The sequence below is a fragment of the Staurois parvus genome, unplaced genomic scaffold (genome assembly GCF_062004578.1).
Source record: "Staurois parvus isolate SC_StPar_1 unplaced genomic scaffold, SC_StPar_1.0 ptg000980l, whole genome shotgun sequence".
Classification (NCBI taxonomy): Eukaryota; Metazoa; Chordata; class Amphibia; order Anura; family Ranidae; genus Staurois; species Staurois parvus.
Window position 1 is genome coordinate 3,961,947 of NW_028318776.1, and position 23,013 is coordinate 3,984,959.

General features: G+C 38.5%; 1 protein-coding gene across 2 annotated transcripts in view; it reads right to left on the bottom strand.

Annotated features, from left to right (window-relative positions):
- The window catches only part of CORIN (corin, serine peptidase), a 329,820-nt gene that overhangs the window by 196,769 nt on the left and 110,038 nt on the right, over positions 1-23,013 (bottom strand). For both annotated transcript variants that reach the window (XM_089657303.1, XM_089657302.1), the window contains one exon: positions 8,655-9,065. In XM_089657303.1, coding sequence (XP_089513429.1) covers positions 8,655-9,065 — 411 coding nt within the window. The remainder of the gene's footprint in view (positions 1-8,654; positions 9,066-23,013) is intronic.

Here is a 23,013-nt window from a genome sequence, read left to right on the forward strand (position 1 = left end):
AAACTAGGAAAGTTATTTAAAGTTATTGGGCCTTGAGAGATTGGAGATCTTGCACAGGGGAGGGAGGGGGGGAGGGGGGAAAAGGTGGGTTGGGAGGGAAGGGAAAGAAAAGAGGTAAATAGGAAGGACAAAGTAGAAATGTATGGATTATTTATATGTATTGTGTTTCTTCTTATGGAATTTTTGTAATAACATGAAAAAATTAATAAATATTTAAATTAAAAAAAAAAAAAAAACACCACTCTAAGGCTAGGTTCACAGCTATGTAGGTTGCGCTTGAGGTATTTCTGCATTGCATTTTGCATTGTGCTTTTGCTGCTTTTTTTATGCGTTTTGCAGGGGGTTTAAAATGCAAAACACATCAAAAACGCAGCAAAAATGCAATACATGCTTTTCTGCAGCATTCCGATTGAAGTCCATAGAACCAAAAACGCAACGTTCTGCGTTAAAAGAGTCCTTTCCAAAAAAACACATCAAGTGAAAACGCAGAGATGTGAACTTGTCCCATAGGAAATCATGTTAAATGGACTGTACTGCGTTTCTGCAAAACGCTGCAGAAAGTGCTAAGGTGTGAACCTAGGGTAATGATAATTTTTCTATTGCTGTAAGGAAGAAAATCTTGCTCTTACATAAAAAAGGATCTCAAGCTTGACGTGCACCAACTAGGGCCCCATCAAGCATGCAGAAGATTTGTTGCCATTAATGGTTAAGATGCTAACCTGGACATCTCTAGAGTTAAACCCTGTTCCCAGCTATTGAGAACCCAGAAGTGAGTTAGCCCAGCATCTTGATAGTCTACTTAAGCTCCTTTGGGGAAAGATATCTCACTGCTGAAGCTGATGTTTCAAATCTGATCCTACAGGACATTTGGACTTACTTAAAGTGATGCTGTGCTTGATTATTTTGTTGAACCTTTTAGAGTGTTTAATTGTTTTCTGCACATTTATTGTCATTCCTTTTGTGCTTGCACTCTCTATACCCTGACCTCAATGCAAACAGAATATTTGTGCACCTTAAACTGTGTGATTATTCTGTGGTACAAAGCCAGGGGGTTCTCCTGGTCAAGGTGTAATAGTGGTGTCAGCAGGGGCTTTGCTTCCAAAACAGGCTCAGAACAGACAGGGAACCCATAAATTACTCAGGAGCTCTTAAGGGGGTAGCACTACAATAGTGTGAATCTAGCCTAGCCATACACGAGCTAACAATGCTAAAGAAAAGTACCAACACTTTTAATCCACAGCCTGTAGGAGAAGAGCTAAATACAGGTGCAAATCATTATCATTTCTTTGTTTTATGGTCAGTGTTTCCAATTTACTCTTTCCTTTTTGCATAGCAAATTCACAGAAAACAAGTTCTGCTTTGCTGACATTCCAGCTCAGGTAGGGACAAGGAAATGTTTGCTTTACCTTGATGCTAGCAATAGAGTTGAGACACTTTTGTTTTCCGTTAGCTGATATGACCCTTTGATGCACATACAAAAAAAATTAATGAATTTTACAATAAGCAAGACTTTCACTTTTTTAGTTGTCTGAAGTCTAGTTACTGTCAGCACAAAAAAAAAATGTGCAAAAGAAATTTTTTAATGTTGCAACTAAATGCTGTATGAAGGTGAAGCCTGTTTAATCCATACACATGTGCGATTTTTTACTGGACCAAACGAATGCCACAGCATATAAACTATGCCTAGCCGCAAGATCAAGGAAGCCAACGTGAGTGCATCTGAGCTCTGGAGTCTGGAACAACAATATAAAGCTGAGGGTGGGATGAATGCTTGTTTTGACATTACAAGTTTTTAATTTTTTTAATGTATTAAATGTTTTCTCTCCTTCCAGTTAATTGATCTATTAGTGCAGAGAATATCCTGCTTTAGGTCGAAAGGTTTGCAAAAAGAGTCAAGTTTTATTCTCTCTCAAATCTATCAAAAAACAAGATTTAGTTGAAAATTTAAAGTGCTAATATTATAGGCGTTTACTAAACAATGTATAAAATTACTATTCTGACAGGTCCAGCATCACATTTGCCTGAATCCCAAAATAAGCAGTTCAATTTATTGACAATTGCAGATATGTTGTTATGCCTTGAGAAATTACAAAAAAAACTTCTCATTTCATTAGTCAAACAAATGAATGCAGTAGGTAACTAAACTTTTAGATACCACTGTGGAGAAGACTAGATGGGATCCTTAAAGATTAGTAATGTCATGTATAGTATGTTGACATCATCAAGCTTTAAGAACTCTGTATCTAAACTTATAAAACATAACTCCAATTCAATTTCATAAAAACAAAAAATTTTTCTTTGAAGCACTACTTTTTTGTGTTTTTCATTTGCATAGCAGTCACATGTAGATGAATTAAAACAAAAAATGAAGGCCTGTCTATGAGCATTTTTCCTCCTCAGCATGTGGTTGTAAACCAGGAAAAAATCTCTTCTCGCATGAAGCTTTGAGAGATCTTAATATCCCACTCTATGGGCTGATTTACTAAAACTGGGGTGTGCAAAATCTAGTTCAACTCTGCATTTCTCTGTTCATAATCGAGCAAGCTGAAGTCAGAAGCTGATGTCCTAGCATGCGCAGCTGCACCAGATCTTGCATTCTCCAGTTTTGGTAAATCAACTGTACAAACAAATGGCAATCACCCCAACTTATAACGAGCCTTTGCAGCAAGGAGCACATGGAAGGGCAACACATACCAAAAAACAAACAAAAATTCCCAGCTCACCTACCAGCCTGCAGCAAACCGAATTGACTGTCTAACAGTTCACAAAAAACAAGAGGTTAAGTTTGCACACACATTTGCAAATATATGCGTAAGCTGCAGTAGCCACGTCAAAGCACCCCAGTGTACTGCAGTCCTAACTTTGTTAAATTTTGAGAGTCTCCCAAGTTGGAGTACATATATATTAATGGATAGATTAAGGGCAGGTATGCCTGGAGGGAGCCCACCCCTCCTTTAAGGTACAGGGATGCACTGAAAACCCAGCAAGAGCACAATGGCAGCTGAAGGTATCCAATTCACCAACTGTACAAACAAATTGCAACCACCCCAACCTATAACTAGCCTTTGCAGCAAGGAGAACATGGAAGGGCAACACATCTAAAAAAACAAACAAAAATTCCCAGCTCACTTACCAGCCAACTTTTGTTTTAGATTGGAGTTCTTTAATGTAAACCTACGATTTGCCCATTAAGAGCAAATCATCAGGTCTGCATTAATCTCCCCCATCCTCTGCAACATATATTTTCTTTTTCTTCAAACCCCAGCCACTGTTCATTGACGGATACCGAATGAAATACTCAGGTACTGAGAAGAACGTGGCTTTCTCCGTGACAGCGCCAGGCCAATCAATACTGTTACATGAGAAATACATAGCCCTGTGTACGTTATGACTCCAGTAGCTTGTATCTTGAACAGGAGTTTATTTGCTCCCCAAATGGAGTAGTGGGGGAGCAGAAGGAAACTGAGTATATACTGCTGAGCAGTGCAAAGTTAATGTGAACCTGTCACTTTGTCTTGCATGGTTGTGGCAGGCATGACTGATCTCAGAAGCTAAGTTTTCTATTCAAAAGATGCCATGTCAAGCCTCCAGGAAAAAAGACAGGTATGACAGACACTGTCAAACCTCATGCTGCCTGTGGAGCCAAGGGGAAGGTGTTGTCACAACCTATCTGGCAAGATCCTGGGAAGGCTGAAGATCCAAACTCTTGCTAAAATATTGTGGGCTCTAACGAGCAGGGCCCTCTCTTTCCTCTTGCACCAAATTGTATTGTAAGTGTTATGTCTACCTTCATTTTGTAAAGCGCTGCGCAAACTGTTGGCGCTATATAAATCCTGAATAATAATAATGTATAATAATAATAAAAGATGCTCCATCAAAGCTCCGGAGTGTTGTCTCCCAAGATCCCTGATCCTCACCTTTCCGAGGACCATACCGGAAAACCTGTAATGTCACCTCCATCTAGAAATTTTATTATTTTCCCAATGTATGTTTGTGTGTGTGTGCTTGTTTGGGGTTTTTTTTACGTCGTTTGTACACCACCTTACTGAAAAGCTGAATGAATGAGTACACCTTGCATGCTGCACATTCCACTTTAAGAATATAAGACATATAATGAAAAAAAATAAAGCTTTTCAGAAAGACAGTGCTATGTTTAATGTTCTATGGTCAGCTAAACTCAACTGGCATCACATTGGCAGTTGTTTAGACCATTGTAAAAACAAATGTCGGTTTGTTCTAAGTAATTTTTATTTTTTTACTTCACACATACATTTTTGTGATTATGGCAATTACAATGAAATCAGATCCTGCAACAATGCTGTACTTATTTCTCAGAATCATTGGCAATACACTTGGCACAGCTGGTGCTCTATTGTGAGTTACAGGGATTTATTAGTGGTGGAGATCCATATCTCTAATTATGCTTTTTATTAAGGGTTAGTGCTTCTAAAATTAACATATTTTCTTTCTTACTGTGTTAACAGACACCTAAGTGATGCTAACAAAATATTTTGCATATATTTCAAAACGTCTGGCTTTGTATATATCTTTACCCACTATTGCCATTGCAATAAGCAGTTTGAGTGATGTGTCAGGTACAATTGACTTTTCTTGCTATGATGAGGAAGTTGGACATAAGTTAGCAAAGCTATAACCAGTTCTCAGATAACAGTTCCTGGAAACTTTAGAGATCAGGAGTTTCAATACTTGTAGTATGACTTCTGCTGTCCAAGCCAAAACCAGCTAATTGACCAAAAACAATACTAAAATACATTTTAACCGTTTTATTCAAATTCCTTTTTGGTCATTCCCTGATACTACTATAATTTGGTTCAACCCCACAGGTATGTGATAATATACGAATATGCCAATTTAGAAGCATCACAAATGAATAGTCTTCAGCCCTTGAGAATTTTATATAAAGAGAATCTGTCACTTTGCCCATTTTAACTCACTTATACTTCATCCCACTCTGACTCACTTATACTAAAGTCTGCCACACTTCCATGCTGCTCTTTTGCTCCATCAAGAGTTTTGGAGTATGGGAAAGCACGTGACCTCTTCCTATGGGGGCCAATTGCCTGAACATTATCACTTGAGGGAGGGTGGAACAGAGTTGCAGGGGAAGCACAGGGAGGGGTAGTATAAAACAGTATCTATTTATCCAGCCATACATCTTGTGAGCTAATAACTTCCTGTGCTTTATGGCTCTGAACTGTTATCATTTAGAATTGTTCCCCTGCTATCTTTGTGGTCTATGAAAGGCCTCCCTCTATTATGGAAAAGAGAGGGAGGTTTTGCGTATTCCTAGCATTGTATTATATAATCCTAACGCACTCTCTTTACTAGGATATCAAAGCTGCTCAGTACGGTTGTCACCTTAGGACAAGAAAGTGAGTTTATGGAAGGATTACAGAGGTTTTTTTCGGTGGTTTTTAAAACAAATTTGAAAAACCCCCCAATATTTTTTACTTTTTACTATAAAACTTATCTAGTAAAAAAATTGAAAAAAATCTAATTTCTTCATAAATTTAGGGCAAAATGTATTCTGTACTTTGCTAAAAAAAAATCCCAATACATGTAAATTAACTGGTTTACGTTATAGTTATAGCGTCTACAAATGGCGGTATATATACTGGAATTTTTTTCTTTTTTATACGAGTAATGGCGGCAATCAGCGACTTATAGCAGGACTGCAAGGGGCATTCTGACACTGGGTGTGAACTGACTAATTGCCACTGACATCCCCAGTGACACAAATACAGTGATCGTTGCTAATAAAAAGCACTGACAGTGTACTAAAGACACTGGGCAGGAAGGAGACAACATCTGAGGTGATCAAAGGGTTAACAGTGTGCTGTTTTACATGATGTGCTGTTGTGTGTTTTACTAGAGAAACATGCTTCTGTGTATTTCTCTGCTGTGCAGAGAAATACAAAGCAACATGCCCTTGCTGGCAGGAGGGAGCCCTGTGTTGTTTACACACAGGTCTCTCCCCAGTCAGTTCTACATGACAATCGCTGAGTGGCAGTGGGGAATCTCCAGCTGGGACCCGGTGATTGACATGCCTAGCCGCCAATGGCAGCACGTGTAAGGCGACACGCGTCCCCTACCCAAAAATGCAAATATACGTGATTTTCCACAACCTTGCTGCCCTGTAGCAGTAGTTCTACTATAGGAGTACGGGCAAGCGGTTAAATAAAGAGAAAAAAGGGTGAAAAAAAGAAAAGTAATGCAGCTACCACATCTAAGGATGGGTAAGCTGCTGTACTATACATTTTTGTTTTTGGATTTACTCTTTTAAGAATCCTTATTTTCACAGTTCTGAAAACCCAGTGTTTGTATTTATCAGCGCTTAACCTGATCTAGTGCTGTTTTCATCAGCCTGAAATCTGTCTAAAAAAGTATACTATATATACATTAAACTGTACTGAGCAAATGAATGCATGCATTTGTATGGACATATACTGTACAAAGGGCAGAGACATATTCCTGGGAATTACAGGCCAGTCAGTCTAACATTAATAGTATGTAAATTATCAGAGGGGATGGTAAGGGACTATTTCCAAAAATTTGCAGATGATAACAGTATCATTAGTATTAATCAGAATGGATTTATGAAGGATCTTTCTTGGCAGACTAAGCTGCTAACATTCTATGTGGAAATGAGCAGCCGAGTAGATAGAGGAAGGACTGTGGATGTGGTCTTTCTGGATTTTGCAAACACATTCAATAGATTCCTCCATAAACTCCTAATTTACACATTGAGGTCTGTAGGCATGGACCATAAGGTTTGTACATGGATAGAAAGCTGGTAACAGGGGAGCGTCCAAAGGGTGGTGATAAATGGCATGTACTCAGATTGGTCTGGAGAGATAAATGGCTCTGTCCTGAAACCAATTCTGTTTAATTTATTCATAAATGATAGAGGTTGATATATATAGCTAAATCTCAGTGTTTGCTGATGATACAAAGCTGGTAGGGCAATAACTACACAGCAGTATATTGAAACTTTACAAGAAGACCTCAATAAAATAAAAGGGTGGTCAACTGCATGGTAAATGAGATTTAATGTTGAAACATGTAACGTAATGCTCTTGGGGGCTAAAAATAGGAATGTAAGTTACTCAATAGGGGGAGAAACTTTGGGGGAATCCAGAATGGAAAAATATCTGGGGGTCCTAGTGGATCACAGACTCAGCAATGACATGCAATGCCAAGCTGCAGCAAGCAAAGCTAGCAGAATATTAGAATGTATAAAAAGGGTATTTACTCAAGAGATAAAACAATAATCCTGCCTTTTTTAAAACTCTGGTTCGACCACATCTTGAGTATGCCATTCAGTTCTGGTCACCATTCCTCAGGAAGGATGTGCTGGAACTGTTGAGAGTCTAGAGAAGGACAACAAAGCTAATAAGGGGGCTGGAGGACCTCGGTCACGAGGAACAACTACAAACATTACACCTATTCTCTCTGGAGAAAAGACACTTGAGAGGAGACATGACCTCAATATACAAATATCTTAATGATGATTCTAGCATAGGGAATAAACTATTCAGTCTCAGGGAGCATAAGAAGACACAGGGCCACTCAATAAAATTAAGAGAAGAAGCGGTTTAACCTTAAGCTGCATAAGGGGATTTTTACTATAAGAGCAGTAAGGATGTGAAACTCCCGTCCACAATCGTTTGTGTTAGCAGTAATTATTGATCATTTAAAAACTCTTAGATGGGCTTTTTAGTGCACACAGTATATAGGGATATGGGAAATGGCTTTTGCCATGAACACACCCCCACACAGACTGAACTGGATGAACTGGTGTCTTTATTCTACCTAACCAACTATGAATGTATGTAACAATGTAACATATATGAACTGACATTTCTACCTCTGGCATTGAGGAGTGTTAAAATGAATGAGGTGTTGTGCATACTCATTACATTTCCCTGATCTGAAATAACATCATTCATTAATCTAGTTCAATCCAAATTTATATAACCAGTGAATAAAGTATTAATTTGCTTTCAATAGCATCTGCCCTTAAGCCTCATTTTTCTACTAAAATCATACAAAATATAAATTCACATTAGGGCCAGTTTGGACAAAAGTCCATTTATCTACCAGTATGGTCTTCAGCAATGGAAGGGAATGGACAATGTAGACAAGACCAAAATAAATATAGGCTGGATGTATAAACTCAATGCAAATATTTTTCTGGTCCTCAACAACAACACAGCTGACCAATAGATGTTAATTTACTGGCCACTCATTAATACAATTGATGTTTATGCAATGACCTCCCACTGCCTTTATTCCCTTGGCTGCACTGAAAATGAACCTACAGGATATTCCTTACCATAATAAAGAACTGCAGTTCTTTTCAGCAAACATCACACACTTCTCAGTTCAGAAGTAATGTGGAAGCACACTTAGGGCCTGTGTCAACAGACTTCAGTGGGCAAATGCAAATTTTCACATCAGCTTAAAACATTTCTGAGATTATCCAGCATGTGTTGCAGGTGCAGTTGACCTGCATATACCTGCTTCAGCTGCTGAAAAGCCTGACAACACCTTAATTACCCTAACTGCTCTTTTTCTGCAAGCCACAGAGGTGTATGTTCAGTGGCTTTTGAAAGTAGAAGTGTGATTCTCACCTTCAGTGACAGATGTAGGAGCTGTTGGAGTGGTATCTTCATATCCCAAGACCTTTGAAGTAATTGTAGTGGGCCAATCGCTTGCTCTTTCCAGTATACTAATGACTCCTTGGTGCGCTTTGGCCTTTTCCATCCCTTGCTTTGTGCTATATTCTTCCACTGTGCTGGGTGTAAAGGGGGAAATTGGATTCTGATGCACAGTCTCTTTCTCCCTTCCATAGTTTTTAATATTTTGGTCATCTTCAGGTATATTAGAATTCCACAAAGGAGTCTGTGCATCCCATTTTCCAAGCGTCCTTTCTGAAACATTGTCTCCCATATTTACAAAAGGAATGTGATTAGGTCCTATTTCAATGCTGTTGGTTAATGGGTCACTTCTGTTAAAGGCAAAACAACTTCTGTCTATGACACCTAAAATGGAAAAAGAAAAAATTAAAACACTGTCTGCATTAAAACTAGTATCTACATATATACAGTTAGGTCCATATATATTTGGACACAGACACAATTTAAATTTTTTAAAGAAAAACCCATTAACAACATCCAGACAAATAAACACTCTCCAGGAGATGGGCGTATCATTGTCAAAGTCTACAATCAAGAGAAGACTTCATAAGAGCAAATACAGAGGGTTCACCACAAGGTGCAAACCATTCATAAGCCTGAAGAATAGAAAAGCCAGATTAGACTTTGCCAAAAACATCTAAAAAAGCCAGATCCGTTCTGGAAAAGCATTCTTTGGACGGATGAAACTAAGATTAATCTGTATCACAATGACGGGAAGTAAAAAGTGTGGAGAAGGCTTGGAACAGCTTATGATCCAAAGCACACAACGTCATCTGTAAAACATGATGGAGACAATGTGATGGCATGGACATGCATGTCTTCCAGTGGCACTGGGTCATTGGTGTTTACTGATGATGTGACAAAAGACAGAAACAGGCGAATGAATTCTGCAGTGTTTAGAGATATACTGTCAGCCCAGATTCAGCCAAATGCAGCAAAGTTGATTGGACGGCGATTCACAGTACAGGACAGATGGACAATGGTCTAAAACACATTGCAAAAGCAACCGAGGGGCTTTTCAAGGAAAAGAAGTGGAATATTCTGCAATGGCTGAGTGAATCACCTGATCTCAACCCAATTAAGCATGCATTTCACTTGCTGAAGGCAAACTAAAGGCAGAAAGACCCACAAACAAAGAACAACTGAAGACAGCTGCAGTTAGAGCCTGGCAAAGCATCATAAAGGAGGAAACTCAGTCTTTGGTAATGTTCATGGGTTCCAGACTTCAGGCAGTCATTGCCAGTAAAGGATTCTCAACAAAATATAAAAAATTAACATTTTATTTATGATTATATTTATTTGTCCAATTACATCTGAGCCCCTGAAAATGGAGGGACTGTGTGTAAAAATGGTTCCAGTTCCTAAAATTTGTACTTGATATTTATGTTCAACCCCTTGAATTAAAGCTGAAAGTCTGCACTTCAAATTCATTTGGATTGTTTCGTTTTAATTTATTCTGGTGGCACACAGAGCCAAAAGTATGAAAATTGTGCCTGTGTCTAAATATATATGGACTTAACTATATACAGTATATATATAGTATAGAAATATATATATATATATATATATATATTGGGATCAGTCTAGAAAAATTATATCAGGTTTGGAAACATGCTATATGGTTCATTCCCCACTGTCTTCTTGTGTCTTTTTCAGACTGCTGCAAGATGTCTATGCCTAAAATCAACAGATGCATTTACTTGCCATGTCCGTCAAGAGGGATCTCAAGGTCTCAATCACTCTACTGATATTTTTTTATGGTGATTCTCAATAATTATGGAGAATGAAATGACAAATATAAGACTCCATGTAAAGATGTGCAGAACTGTAAACTTGAGTGGGAAGTCTCACACACATATAAAAAAATGTGTAATCAGAATCTCTAGATATTAGATGGTAAAATGTCATACCACCAACCAATAGATAGGACTCCTATATGTGTTTCAATGGGAGCTGTGCTGGAGGGGGAACACTTTGTTGCCACATGGTACAATCAATATGATAAGTAATTTCAAAGTTGGTGTGAAACTATGCTATAAACAATTAATAGTATCAAAAAGTGACATGAATTTAAAAAGCTGAAGCACAACAATAGGGCTGCAAACTCTTTTAAACATATGTTTAATAAAACTGTTATGTAAAACAGACTGACATAAAGAAAGGTACAGTAAATAGGCACAAGCAGACAGAAGGAGAGCAAAGTGAACAGAGACTTGCCAGACAGAATCCAGCCACACATAGATCAAAGTTATCCTATCCCTGAACCGCCCAAATTTTGATCCATGTATGGGTACTTCGGTTGTAAGGAAGTCAATTTTAATTTTTTTTTATTTGTTATTTAACAACAGAATCAAAATGCACAGAGCAAACTTGAATTCAACAAGCATACAAAGAGTCCAATATTCCCATACAGGCACAGTATCATCAAAACATTGATAGATGAGTACCCCCAAGTGGGGAGTGTAAACATATCAAAGTGCCTGGCTCCTTCGATATTAATACAAGCAGTATAAGACCCTGGTCACACTGGGTGCGACATGACATGCGATTTGCATGCCATGCAACTTGCAAATTGCATGCCAAGTCGCACCCTATTGTCCGCAATTACAGCGGTCATATTGGTGCGGTTCTGACTTGATCGTAGCAGCACCAATTTCTAAAGGAGTACATGCCCTACTTTTTGTGCAATTTGCAAAGACATCTGTGTCAGTTGTCTTGCAAATCACACCTGAAATTGGCATGTCCCCCGACCTTGAAATCGTGCGACTTCACTGTAAGTTGCACAATTTCAAAGTCAGGCTTGATGTGACCGGGGTGTACGTTTCTGAATTTGACTTGCTATGAGCCTCTTGTGTTCAACTGTATAGCAGACCCCAGAATGGGAGAGGAAAAAACAACACAAGAAGCAATCAATTGTGCTGCAGTGCTTGTGTTTTAGTCCTCATGCACACTTGACGTTTTTTCTGCTGCTGTTTTTGGCGTTTGACGTTTCTTTCTACAGCCAATAAACTCCCCAACATTTTATCCTATATGTCCATGCACACATAGGCTGTAGTCAACGTTTTTTGGCTGGAAAAAAACCCAAAACCAGTGGGTTTCTAGAGGAGTTTTTCAGATCTAAAAACGCTGAAATGGTGGAAAACGCTGTAAAACATGAAAACGGCTGTTTTTTAGCGTTTTTAAAGTGACATATTTTTTTTCAATTAGATTTTATGGAAAAGGAAAATTATTACTGCTTTTCCAGTTTTTGTCTCGGATGTTTTTGCTTCTACATGTCCTACATGTAACCAGATCATACCAAAGTTTATTTGCAGCTCTACTGGCTTTGTTCTCTTTGTTTGGCTTTGTTGACATACTGCATGCATCTACAGTCATTTCCCATTGTCCTTTGCAGTCCTATTGTCTCATATTAAAGAACTGTGTGCAAAACAGGAAGTGACAGTGTCCTGCTGAGTCATTTCCCATTGTCCTTTGCAGTCCTATTGTCTCAGATTACAGCACTGTGTGCAAAACAGGAAGTGACAGTGTTCTGCTGAGTCATTGCCCATTGTCCTTTGCAGTTCTAGTGTCTCAGATTACAGCACTGGGTGCAAAACAGGAAGTAAGTGTCCTGCTGAGTCATTTCCCATTGTCCTATGCAGTCCTATTGTCTCAGATTACAGCACTGTGTAAAACAGGAAGTGACAGTGTCCCGCTGAGTCATTTCCCATTGTCCTTTGCAGTCCTATTGTCTCAGATTACAGCACTGTGTGCAAAACAGGAAGTGACAGTGTCCTGCTGAGTCATTGCCCATTGTCCTTTGCAGTCCTATTGTCTCAGATTACAGCACTGTGTGCAAAACAGGAAGTGACAGTGTCCTGCTGAGTCATTGCCCATTGTCCTTTGCAGTCCTATTGTCTCAGATTACAGCAATGGGTGCAAAACAGGAAGTGACAGTGTCCTGCTGAGCTATTGAAACTTCTCTATATGCTCCTTTGCTCTCTCTGCTCTCAAAATGGTGGCGATGATGCATTCTGGGAAAGTGAGAGGCAATAAATAGCAAAGTGAGATGTTTGAGCTGAAAACCGCTAAAAAATGCTAATGCTGGAAACACGGAAAAACGTGGATAAACGCTATGCAAAAAATGCTGAAAAACGATTGTTTTTAATGCGGCTGTTATCAGCAGTGTGAGGAAACATCAAGTGTGCATGAGGACTTATAGATAAGATGCTAGCAGGAGGAGAGAGCACCATGAGAGACATGAGCTCACCAGTCTGCTTCTCCTTCACTGTCCAGTCACAGGCTGGGGGAGGGACAAGACCTGTGAGTATTACTCATCTGAGTTCAGAATAGAATCACGTCTCCGGCTATGCCAAAAAGGGCTGTGCTGTGTGGCAGAGTAGTGTAAATCCCAGAACTGAATGGAAATGCTACAATGTTTTTGGCAGATAAAACAGCTCCCTTATCTGTATATCAACTGTGCATATACTGTACATAGCTGTTTGCCTGGAGTTCAGCTGTAAGCTTAATGCATGCAAATGAATTCAGAAATTGAAAAGTTACATAATCTAATTACATCCTACAATCATTCCTATAAAACAAAGAAGTATATTAACAGTTTAAGGTTAATCTTTTAAAAAATGTAATGTTAAGGCACATTACCAGGCTAGAAAATAACAGGTTACCTTCATTCCTATATCTTAAGGTGTTCACAGTCAATCTAATATATTGTTTCAATGGGCAATTACCTTTACCCCACTTGTGATTGCACATAATGATACAGTGTCATTTTACATTATTTGCAATTAGATTACTGTAGCTCATTCAGTTTCCTGAACTGAGATAACATTTCCTCTTCATCGGCCTTTAAATGTCATGTATTTTAAGATTATCTTGCTCAGTACTGGTGTTTGAAAGGGCATCGTTCTGCCACATTGTATATTTAGAAACCAGCTATGCGGAAAATGGTGCTACCCGTGTTTGTTGTATGAAATTTATTTTTCATGTAGGATAATTTAAAGAACTCCAACCCTGTGTGGATTGTATATTGCTTTAACCAATAATAATGTTTGTGCCCACACGCAATGCAGTTGTTGTGACAGCTTTCTGCTTTCCCTTCAGTGGAACTAAAGCCATAAAGCAAATTAAATGATTTGTATGGCGCTCTTGAGTCCATGCTATAATCTAATATCCGCTTTCTTTTGAAAAAAAAAGAGAAAAAAAAAAGCTTTTTAAATTTAATCAGTCTTGCTTCTGCCATAACTCACTTTCAATCTTGTGTGTGTAAATATATTCCAGGCATTTCATGGTAAAACTATTTTTAGCTATGCCCTGTTAAAATGAGAAATAGGATTCTAAGAGAAGGCAACAATTGTTTTTTTTTTTTTACTTCCTTGCTGGGGGGGAAATAGAAGCACCGACTCTGATGTTATTGACTGCAGTTAGAATAACATACCTAAGGTTAGAAAAATATTCAATGTCATTATTTTATCATATATCAATTTATCAGCTGACTCCTTTCATGATACAACAGTCCTTTGTGTAATAAATTATTAGCTATCTAAAAAAAAAGGACTAAAAGACATTAATACAAAATGTTATAAATAAAAATGTAAAGTGGAACTATGGACTAACTTAACTAAAGAAAAAAACAAACAGTCTATTGACAGCAGAGCCAACTGTTTCTTTACCACTTTACAGTTTTAATTACCCATTGATCCTGCCAGTAAATTTGTTGATTTTTTTCGCATGCTTTAACATGGTGATACTGCTGTGTGTTCTGCATTTTAATGACACAGCAGCATTCTATCTGACCAAACTTTGTTAATACCTATACATAAATAACTTGCATGTGTTAGTATAGTTCTGGATACAAAAGCAAAACATATGTAGAGATGCAATGAATTCCGCTAATAAACATGTCCAGGAAGTCCTCAGAAGCTTGCATCACCCATTATATACTCGCAAATACGTTTTGCAATTGTTCGTAGGTGAAATCTACTTAGGCAGGTGATACTAATGACTGGGGCCTGCTATGAGTTATATCAAACAAGAGATTTTGCACACTTAAAGAAACAACCACTAATATGTACTTGTTCCACGTTCAAATATATTTATGAACCTTGTTATACCAGGCAACCTACCCCTTTTTTTTTTTTTAATGTAGGACCCAAGTTTGACCCACATTTAAAAAATGTTGCCAGTTTGTAACAGACTGAGACCTATCCCTTAAATAATGAAATATGGTAGCTAATCACCCACTATATCTCTTGTAGGGCATAGTGGTCAGAAACCACCACCAGCATGTCTAAGTCTGTACAGCTGATGCAATTCAAAATAATAATTTCATCCTTCTTATGGTAGACTAATGGTGGTAGCGAACGGTGAATCAAGCTGTGATAGAGAGAAACAAAGAAACTGCAGGAAAATCTCACCATTGGAGTCCTTCAGAGATGCAGTAGAATTTAGAGGGTGGTCCATCTTGGAGCCCTTGCAGAACTGAAATATGAGTTCTAAGCAGATTGGCCTTTAGAGGAGACCTGTACCAAGGAAGTATGAAGGCCACTATTTCTAACACCTCACTCTGAAAATATTAGTTCCTTGGCTTCATAAGGAGCTTCACTGCCGCGCTCCACTTTGTTAGCATGGAACAATACTGTCTGTTTATAAGTAGTCACATACTTCCATTTGAGCTCCTTCCTCTGACATAGTTCACCCTTAGTTGGACTCAGATCCTCCTTATGATTAAGCCCAACTTAAATGTATTAGAGGGAGGAGCTTATGAGGAAGTATGTGACTTCTTATCAAGAAATAGTAAAGCATAAGAATTTGCAGTATTCAAGTTTCTTTTGAAGTATGTTTAACCGATGGGGACAGACCAGTGGTGGTGCTAGCACCCCTGGTGGAGAGTCAGAACTACAGTAACATACTGACTCATTACTTTTGAAGTTATTCATCCAGAACAGGAATGGCTGGCTTAACTCTGACTTTACCGATTTCCAAGAAAGTGACTCAAAATTGACAGGCAATTAGAATTTTCAGAAGATCATAAATGGCAGCCTCCATATACCTCTGAGTGTTCTGTTCTAATCTCAATAAAAAATAAAAATTGTTTTCATTAGGAAGGACATGAAAAGGCATCCCATGGAATGTGTACTTCGTGCAGTCAGCGTGTTTCCCCCCATGCCAATGATTTGAAGTCCCACTGACTAAGTTATCTTCTCCAGCATGAATAAATGTGCAAATCATTAGAGAGAGACAAACTCTCAGGAATATCACAAGGATGTTTCCTTCATTACTCATCATACATATGCATTAGACACACTTGCAATTTTCCCAGTTACTAAGCTTAGATTGTGCTTGTAAAAAATTGTGTATTACTAGCTTTCCAATTAACCCATTGAATATTTTTTTTCAAAGTTGTCTAACTGTAGGTGCTCGTAGGTCTAAACAGCTGACAGCTAAATACACAATATAACAAAATCAGTATATACAAACTGCTTATTGGGACAAAAATATTAATGTATATCTAATGCTAAAACTTTTTTTTATCTTGGATGGATTAGGGAAGGATTAAAGCTGCTGTCCGTTTTTTTGCCATCTGTGTTACAAAAGAGAGATTTTCCTTTACTTCCTGTCTTGTATACTCAATAGGAAGTGACAACATATCTTTCTAATGTGATGAAAATCCGGTCTTAGACCATTGTCCTGGGAACCAGTGTACCCACTGGAAGACTTTCCTTCTATTCCTGTTATTGTGGCTAATAAATTATAGTAAATTTGTAACTAAAGACTTCAGGCAGTCATACATAACTAAACACTCACAATAAACTCCCCTTATTTGCTCCACCTTGGTCTGTAAAATATATAATAAAAAGTGTTATGTTATAACTATTTGATAAGAGCAAAAAAAATTACCAGCGGATCCTGCTAGAAGTTCAATAATCTAATACCTTTCTGTGCTGCTTACCTGAGGAAAGTGTTCTGCAGTCCTAACACAATTCCATTCTTGCTGTATCTTCCTGCCAGCTACCCTGTGTAAAGAAGCTATACTATACTATTGATTGCCAGTTTTGTTGATGGCTCAGATGGACCTGAATACTCTCTTGCCTGCCACCTGCCCCACATCCTCTGCTAGAACCTGACCTCTCTTCTGCCGTCTTGCACTTTGTTAGCATGGATTGCCATGACCTTTCATCTGCTGTCTTACCTGTTGCCTGCCTCTGCCTGAATCCAACCAATCTTCAATTACTCCCTGGTATACCATCTCCACATCACCCCTTAGTGGGGCAATCTAGAGGGCCGTGACCTGGAAACAGCATACCAAATCTACCATCAGAAGCTCTGGTAAAAATTCTGATGCTTGAGACTTCATGCCTCAAGAGAGCCTGCATCACCCATAAAAGGGGTGTTGCCATAACATCTTCCTTCAATTGTAGAAGACCTGGAACTACTTTAAAAAAATCATGTAGATATACTGCAGATATTGTAGAAATGTAAATATTCTGTCTGATGTCTTCAATCAATGTATTGTTTTGAATGATTAGATAAAAAAGTAAGATAAGAACATGCCAAAAAATATATGCATTATGTAGTTTCAGTACATTACCTAGGGTCTTGTGTTTTATTGCAAAAAATATTCCATTGATTTCAGTTACATCATTTTTCTTTGTATGAAATCTGGAAGTGGTTTTACCTAAATTTAAACAAGTAGGATTTCTTTATAAGAAGCCTCTGACTTTATTCGTACACAATCTTTTTGAAGTACTTGGCTGATAAGTCCAGACCCAGCAAACGTTAATCACTACTGATAAAGCTTTGGTGATGCTAATAGACAGCAGGTAGGTGAAAGTAAAATGAAAACTGGTTTCACATGTTGAGGACAAAAGGTAGAACTTTGAAAACTCTGTTCACATTCAGGTGACTTCAGTTATGCTCTTGTCCCATTGTTGTTCTACAACTTATTTAAAGGAAATATTTAATACTTTTTCATTTTTTTCTTAGGCATGCAATACATGTAAGTGTGATCTGTTTAAAGAACTCAATAAAGTAACCCATCCCTAGATTAAAGTAAGGTGAGTGTAATTATGTGCATTACATCTACTTTCACTCTTCTGATCTAGAGATCCTTACAGTACCAGCAATGACATATGGCAAGTCACTATATTCTGATTAAACAGAAAGAAAAACTATTCAGTTGTTTTCTGAAAAAGAAAAATAAATAGGAAAAAAAGCTATGGAAATAAACATTCTTCTCAGCCTCCAGAATTTGCCTGTGGTAATAAGTAGCAATGCAATTTTTTATCAAAAAAGTACTGAATAGAAGCACCAAACTTTATTTGAAAAAACTAAGGAAAGAAAACAATACACCTACATCTAGCCGACAACATGGCCCCCTGAAGTTGTTTTTCTTTCGAAGATACCGTAGCAGCGGAGACAGGATTTTCACCCCCCATTAGAGATTTCTTGGTTCCTGCTTTTCCGATATTAATTACCTGACAGTTACACAAACTCTTTTCAAAATAGATTCAGCAGCAGTAATTTCTGCTTTATTGAGTGGGTCATGTTGGAGTGTCTGTGCCATGATACCAGTGCTGGAATGACCAGAATGCTTAGCCACAGAAATGAACTCGGACTCCAGTGTAAATATAAAACTTGCTCCTGACCCCTCCATCTTTTCATCCCCCCCGGACAAACTGAGAGGCTTTTATCCCTCACTGAATACCCACTTCCCCCGTGGATGTTGGCTCTGTGATCTCTTCTTTGGGGCTCTGAATCTGCACACATGAAATGTTTATACTCTGTTACAGATACCCCACATCCTGCACAGGATGTTTCCGGCTCACCCTTCTAGATGTTGGCGTTGTCCTGAGGATCCAGCACCATTTTTGCATATCTTTTGGAGCTGCCCTGTTATCCAGAAGTTCTGGGCAGGCATAGCTGACAATATATACTCTACAACTACCATTTCCGTACCACTGTCTATTGAGGTCTGTCTGTTGGGTTTGGCTCAGGCCTTAGCTATCTCTCACACCAGGAGAACCTTGATTGGTTTATTGCTTTTATATGCTCGTAAAGCCATACTCTTAAAGTGGAAGTCCCCTCGTGCCCCCACATACAGTTTATGGAAACATTTGGTTAATACGGTCCTCCCACTATACAAATACACTTATGAATCTAGGGGATGCCCCGATAAATTTACTAAGGTGTGGCATATATGGACTGACTCTAGCAAATCAGTCTCTTCCAGCTCTGATCAGGATTGAGGTATGGGTTTTCCATCTCTCATTGTAGGGTGTTTTGCTCAGGTGTGAGGTTGCCAACAATCTTCTTTCGGAAAGTAAATGTTTTCTGCCATAACTAAGTCCTGTGATATCATTAGGTGCGGTTGTCGTCTGTTTGTTGTTGTTGAACTTTGCTTTGTTTTGTTATGCTTTTTTTTTTTTATTATTTTGTGACTTGATCAAGCCTAGGTATGCCCAATAGGCTTTGTTTTGTATTTTCCACTCATAAACGTCAAAAAAAGAAGAAAGGCCAAAAGAGGCAACAGGTAAAGTCAAGAACACAGCCATAAAAGGTAACAGGAAGAGTTAAAAACAAGGTCAGAACAGGTAACAAGATGGATCAGGAATAAGGCCAGATAATTTTACAGAATGGTTCAGGAACAAGGCCATATAAGGTAAGAGGAAGGGTCGGGAGCAAGGTCAGAACAGGTAGCAGGAGGGGTCAAAAAGAAGGCCAGAAGAGGTAAAAGGATGGGTCAGGAACAAAGCCAGAGCATGTTGGTTATGGATGGGTCAGTAACAGTATCAGAGCATGGATGGCTCAGTAACAAACCCAGGACAGGTACTAGGATAGGTCAGGAATAAGGCTAGAGCAGACAACAGGATGTATCAAGAACAAGGAGAGATCAGGTTTCAGGATGGGTCAGAAACATCCAAACATTCTGTTATCATTTGATCTAGGACTTTACCTACACAAATTCTATGAATGTTCACAGTGTTTGTGCAATTGAATTCCTATATTTCAAATCCATACTGGTAGGTTAATTAGCACGTATATATGTGACTCCTGTGTGGACATTAGATTGTAAATTTATTCTGTGCGGGGAACAATGTGAGTAGTGACTATGTATAATATGTTGTCATTATTATTGTATATATTATTTGCCAAGCGAGGAAGATAGAATTTATCAAAAACATAAGCAAGTTGTAAGACGCACACTTACATTACATAGATAGAGGTTAGGTTTTTAAACTATTTGATAACTTTTCCAATATTCCACTGTGAGCCCCCAATGATACCAGCAAGCTGTCTTACCACCTTCCTCTAGCCTTTTGTAATTTGGGCAGGGGTGGGGGGGTGGCTGCCATGTAGGCGAATATTGTGTTTTAGTGCAAAGTCAGCTTTAATACTATGCAATTTTCTATCCAACTAGCAGGAATTCTAGTTTAGTTTTGGCACATAAAGCATTGCTTTAGCATATTCTAAAAGAAACTTGTTGTTTACAGATGGGTAGAGGGTGGGGTACATCATGACAAACACATTTTATTTACTGCCTGGGCTTCCTCGATCATTTAAACTTTCAGGGCAGGACTGAAGCTGATAGGTACATGTAAGAAACTTCATAATACTGGCACTTTTAACATTAGGTTTTCCTGTATGTGAGAGAAGCAGGAAACTTGCATCGCGTGTTCAAGCAGCACTAGCAGTTGTGCTCAAGTATCATCAGATTACCAATCAAGGAAAGGGAGTCAACTGTCAACTACACCCAGATGAAGATCAAAGGAAAGTCTAGGAGGCTGCACTAAAGCAGATATACACTTTATTGTACAGAAAAACAGCTTAACCGCTTCCCGTCCGCCCTATAGTAGAAATACTGCTACAGGGCGGCACGGGTGCGCAAGATCACGTATATATATATATATATATATATATATATATATATATATATACATGATTTCGCATTCCCGGGTAGGGGGCATGTCCGAGCCGCCATTTGCAGCCACGGCTGTCAATCACCAGGTCCCAGCCGGTAATTACTCGCCGATGCCCAGTGATTTCCAAAGATCTCCAATGGGTAGAAGGACTGTTTTGTTTACTAACAGTCCTCCTCCCTGTTAGCTCAGGCACACTGCTCTGGATGGCTGTGCACAGCACAGCCATCCAGAGCAGTGTAATTACAGTGAAGCACACTGACACGGCCCCCTAGTAAAACACTCCCTGCACACAGTTAACCCTTTGATCACCCCTCATGTTAATCCCTTCCTGCCCAGTGCCACTATAAGTCGCTGATTGCTGCCATTACTAGTAAAAATTTACAAAAAAAAAATTCCAGTATATATACCGCCATTTGAAAACACTATAACTTTCACGTAAACCAATTAATTTACACGTATTGGGATTTTTTTTTAGCAAAGACATGTAGCAGAATACATTTTGGTGTAAATTTATAACAAAATTAGATTTTTAAAAATTTTTTACTGGACATTTTTAATAGCAAAATGTCAAAAATATTGTTTTTTTTTCTCAAAATTGTCAGACTTTTTTTTTATAGCTCAAAAAATAAAAAACGCACAGGCGATCAAATACCACCGAAAGAAAGCTCAATTCATGGGAAATAAGAACGTAGATTTAATTTGAGTGCAGTGTTGCATGACCACGCAATTGTCAGCTAAAGTAACGCAGCACAGTAAAAATGGCCTAGTCAGGAAGGGGGTTAATCCACAGGGGGGCAAGTGGTTAAAAATACCATACTGTATGCTAGTGGGGGAAAAAAAGGTTCACACATATCACGCTAACCTCTGCGCTTCATCATACCTCACAACAGGGTCTATATTTCCCTATGTATAGACTTTGCATCATTCTTGTTATGGGCTATGATTAAGTGTTGAGGCTAACATGATACATGTGAACCTTTTTTCCCCCCATACAGTATGTTGTTTTTAAGCTGCTTTTCTATACAATAAAGTGGATATGTGCTTTACTGCGGCCTCCTGGACTTTCCATTGATCTACAGCACAGGTGTGCGCACTGGGCCAGCACACATGCTGAAGGATTGGGGAGTGCAGGAGTGGTGAGCCTACCTGGAGCAGCCCTACCTTCTCTCACACCCAGATGAAAAACAGAGGTACAAATAGCTGTTGTATGGCTAAATGGTTAGCATTTCTGCCTGGCAGTACTAGGGTCGTTGGGTCAAATCCCAGCCACAGCACCACCTGCCTGGAGTTTGCATGTTCTCCCTGTGCGGGGTGCGGGGGGGGGGGGGTTTCTCCAGGTACTCCGGTTTCCGCCCACACTCCAAAGACATGCTGGTAGGTTAATTGGATCCTGTCTAAATTGGCCCTAGTATGTGTATGTATGAATATGAGTTAGGGATCTTAGATTGTACACCTCTTGAGGGTTAGGGATTGACGTGAATGTACAATATATATGTTTAAAGCGTTGTGTAAATTGACAGTGCTATATAAGTATCTGAGATAAATAATAATAAATGTAGCTTATATGCATTTTAAACCTTTCATTTTCAATTTTGACTGCAGTGTTCAAGTACTGTATATAACAATCTTTTTTGTGCAGCAATACTATATCTAATATATTTTTTAAGAAAACTGTGTTTATTGTTTATGGGTAACTTTAGACTATAGGAGTTTACAGGTCCTCTAAAAGAGTCCATTTTGTATCCCTGAAGATCAGAGATGTGGGCTTTAACCTCCCTGGCGGTATGATCATGTCAGGAATTTTGTGCTGAAAGCGGTACCATTTTTTTGCATGGAAATATGTAGTTTTTTAATTGTAGGCTGTAATTTTTAGGAATAACTCACTGAAATCTGTCCGAACAAGAGTCTATTAAACATTCCGGATATGATAAAACTTGAAACACAAAATCATAAATTATAATTTAATTAATAATCATAAAAAATAATAATATAATAATAATCAATTTAATTCAATAATATAATCAAACCAAAAACACTGAAATTTGAAATACAGAGGCAAATTCGCACATCGCTGAGCAAAGTCGCAAAATCGTTTTCAGTGTCTGATGACGAATTTCCCCACAAATCATTATCACTCAATTCTGCAAGTGGTTCTGATTTACTATCGCTGTTCTAAAACCGCTTTTGATGTAAAGGGACGCTTTTTGGCCGCCATGGACTTTTCTAAGTTTCCAGGCAGAAAGAACAGTCAAAATGCAGGCAGGGCACAGGACAAAGCAGTGGGGACAAAATGTATGTGAAATGCAGTGAAAAAGCAATGACAGCAAAAATGTCATTTTTTAAAAATTTCAAATTTCCCGCCGGTTCCGCCGCCC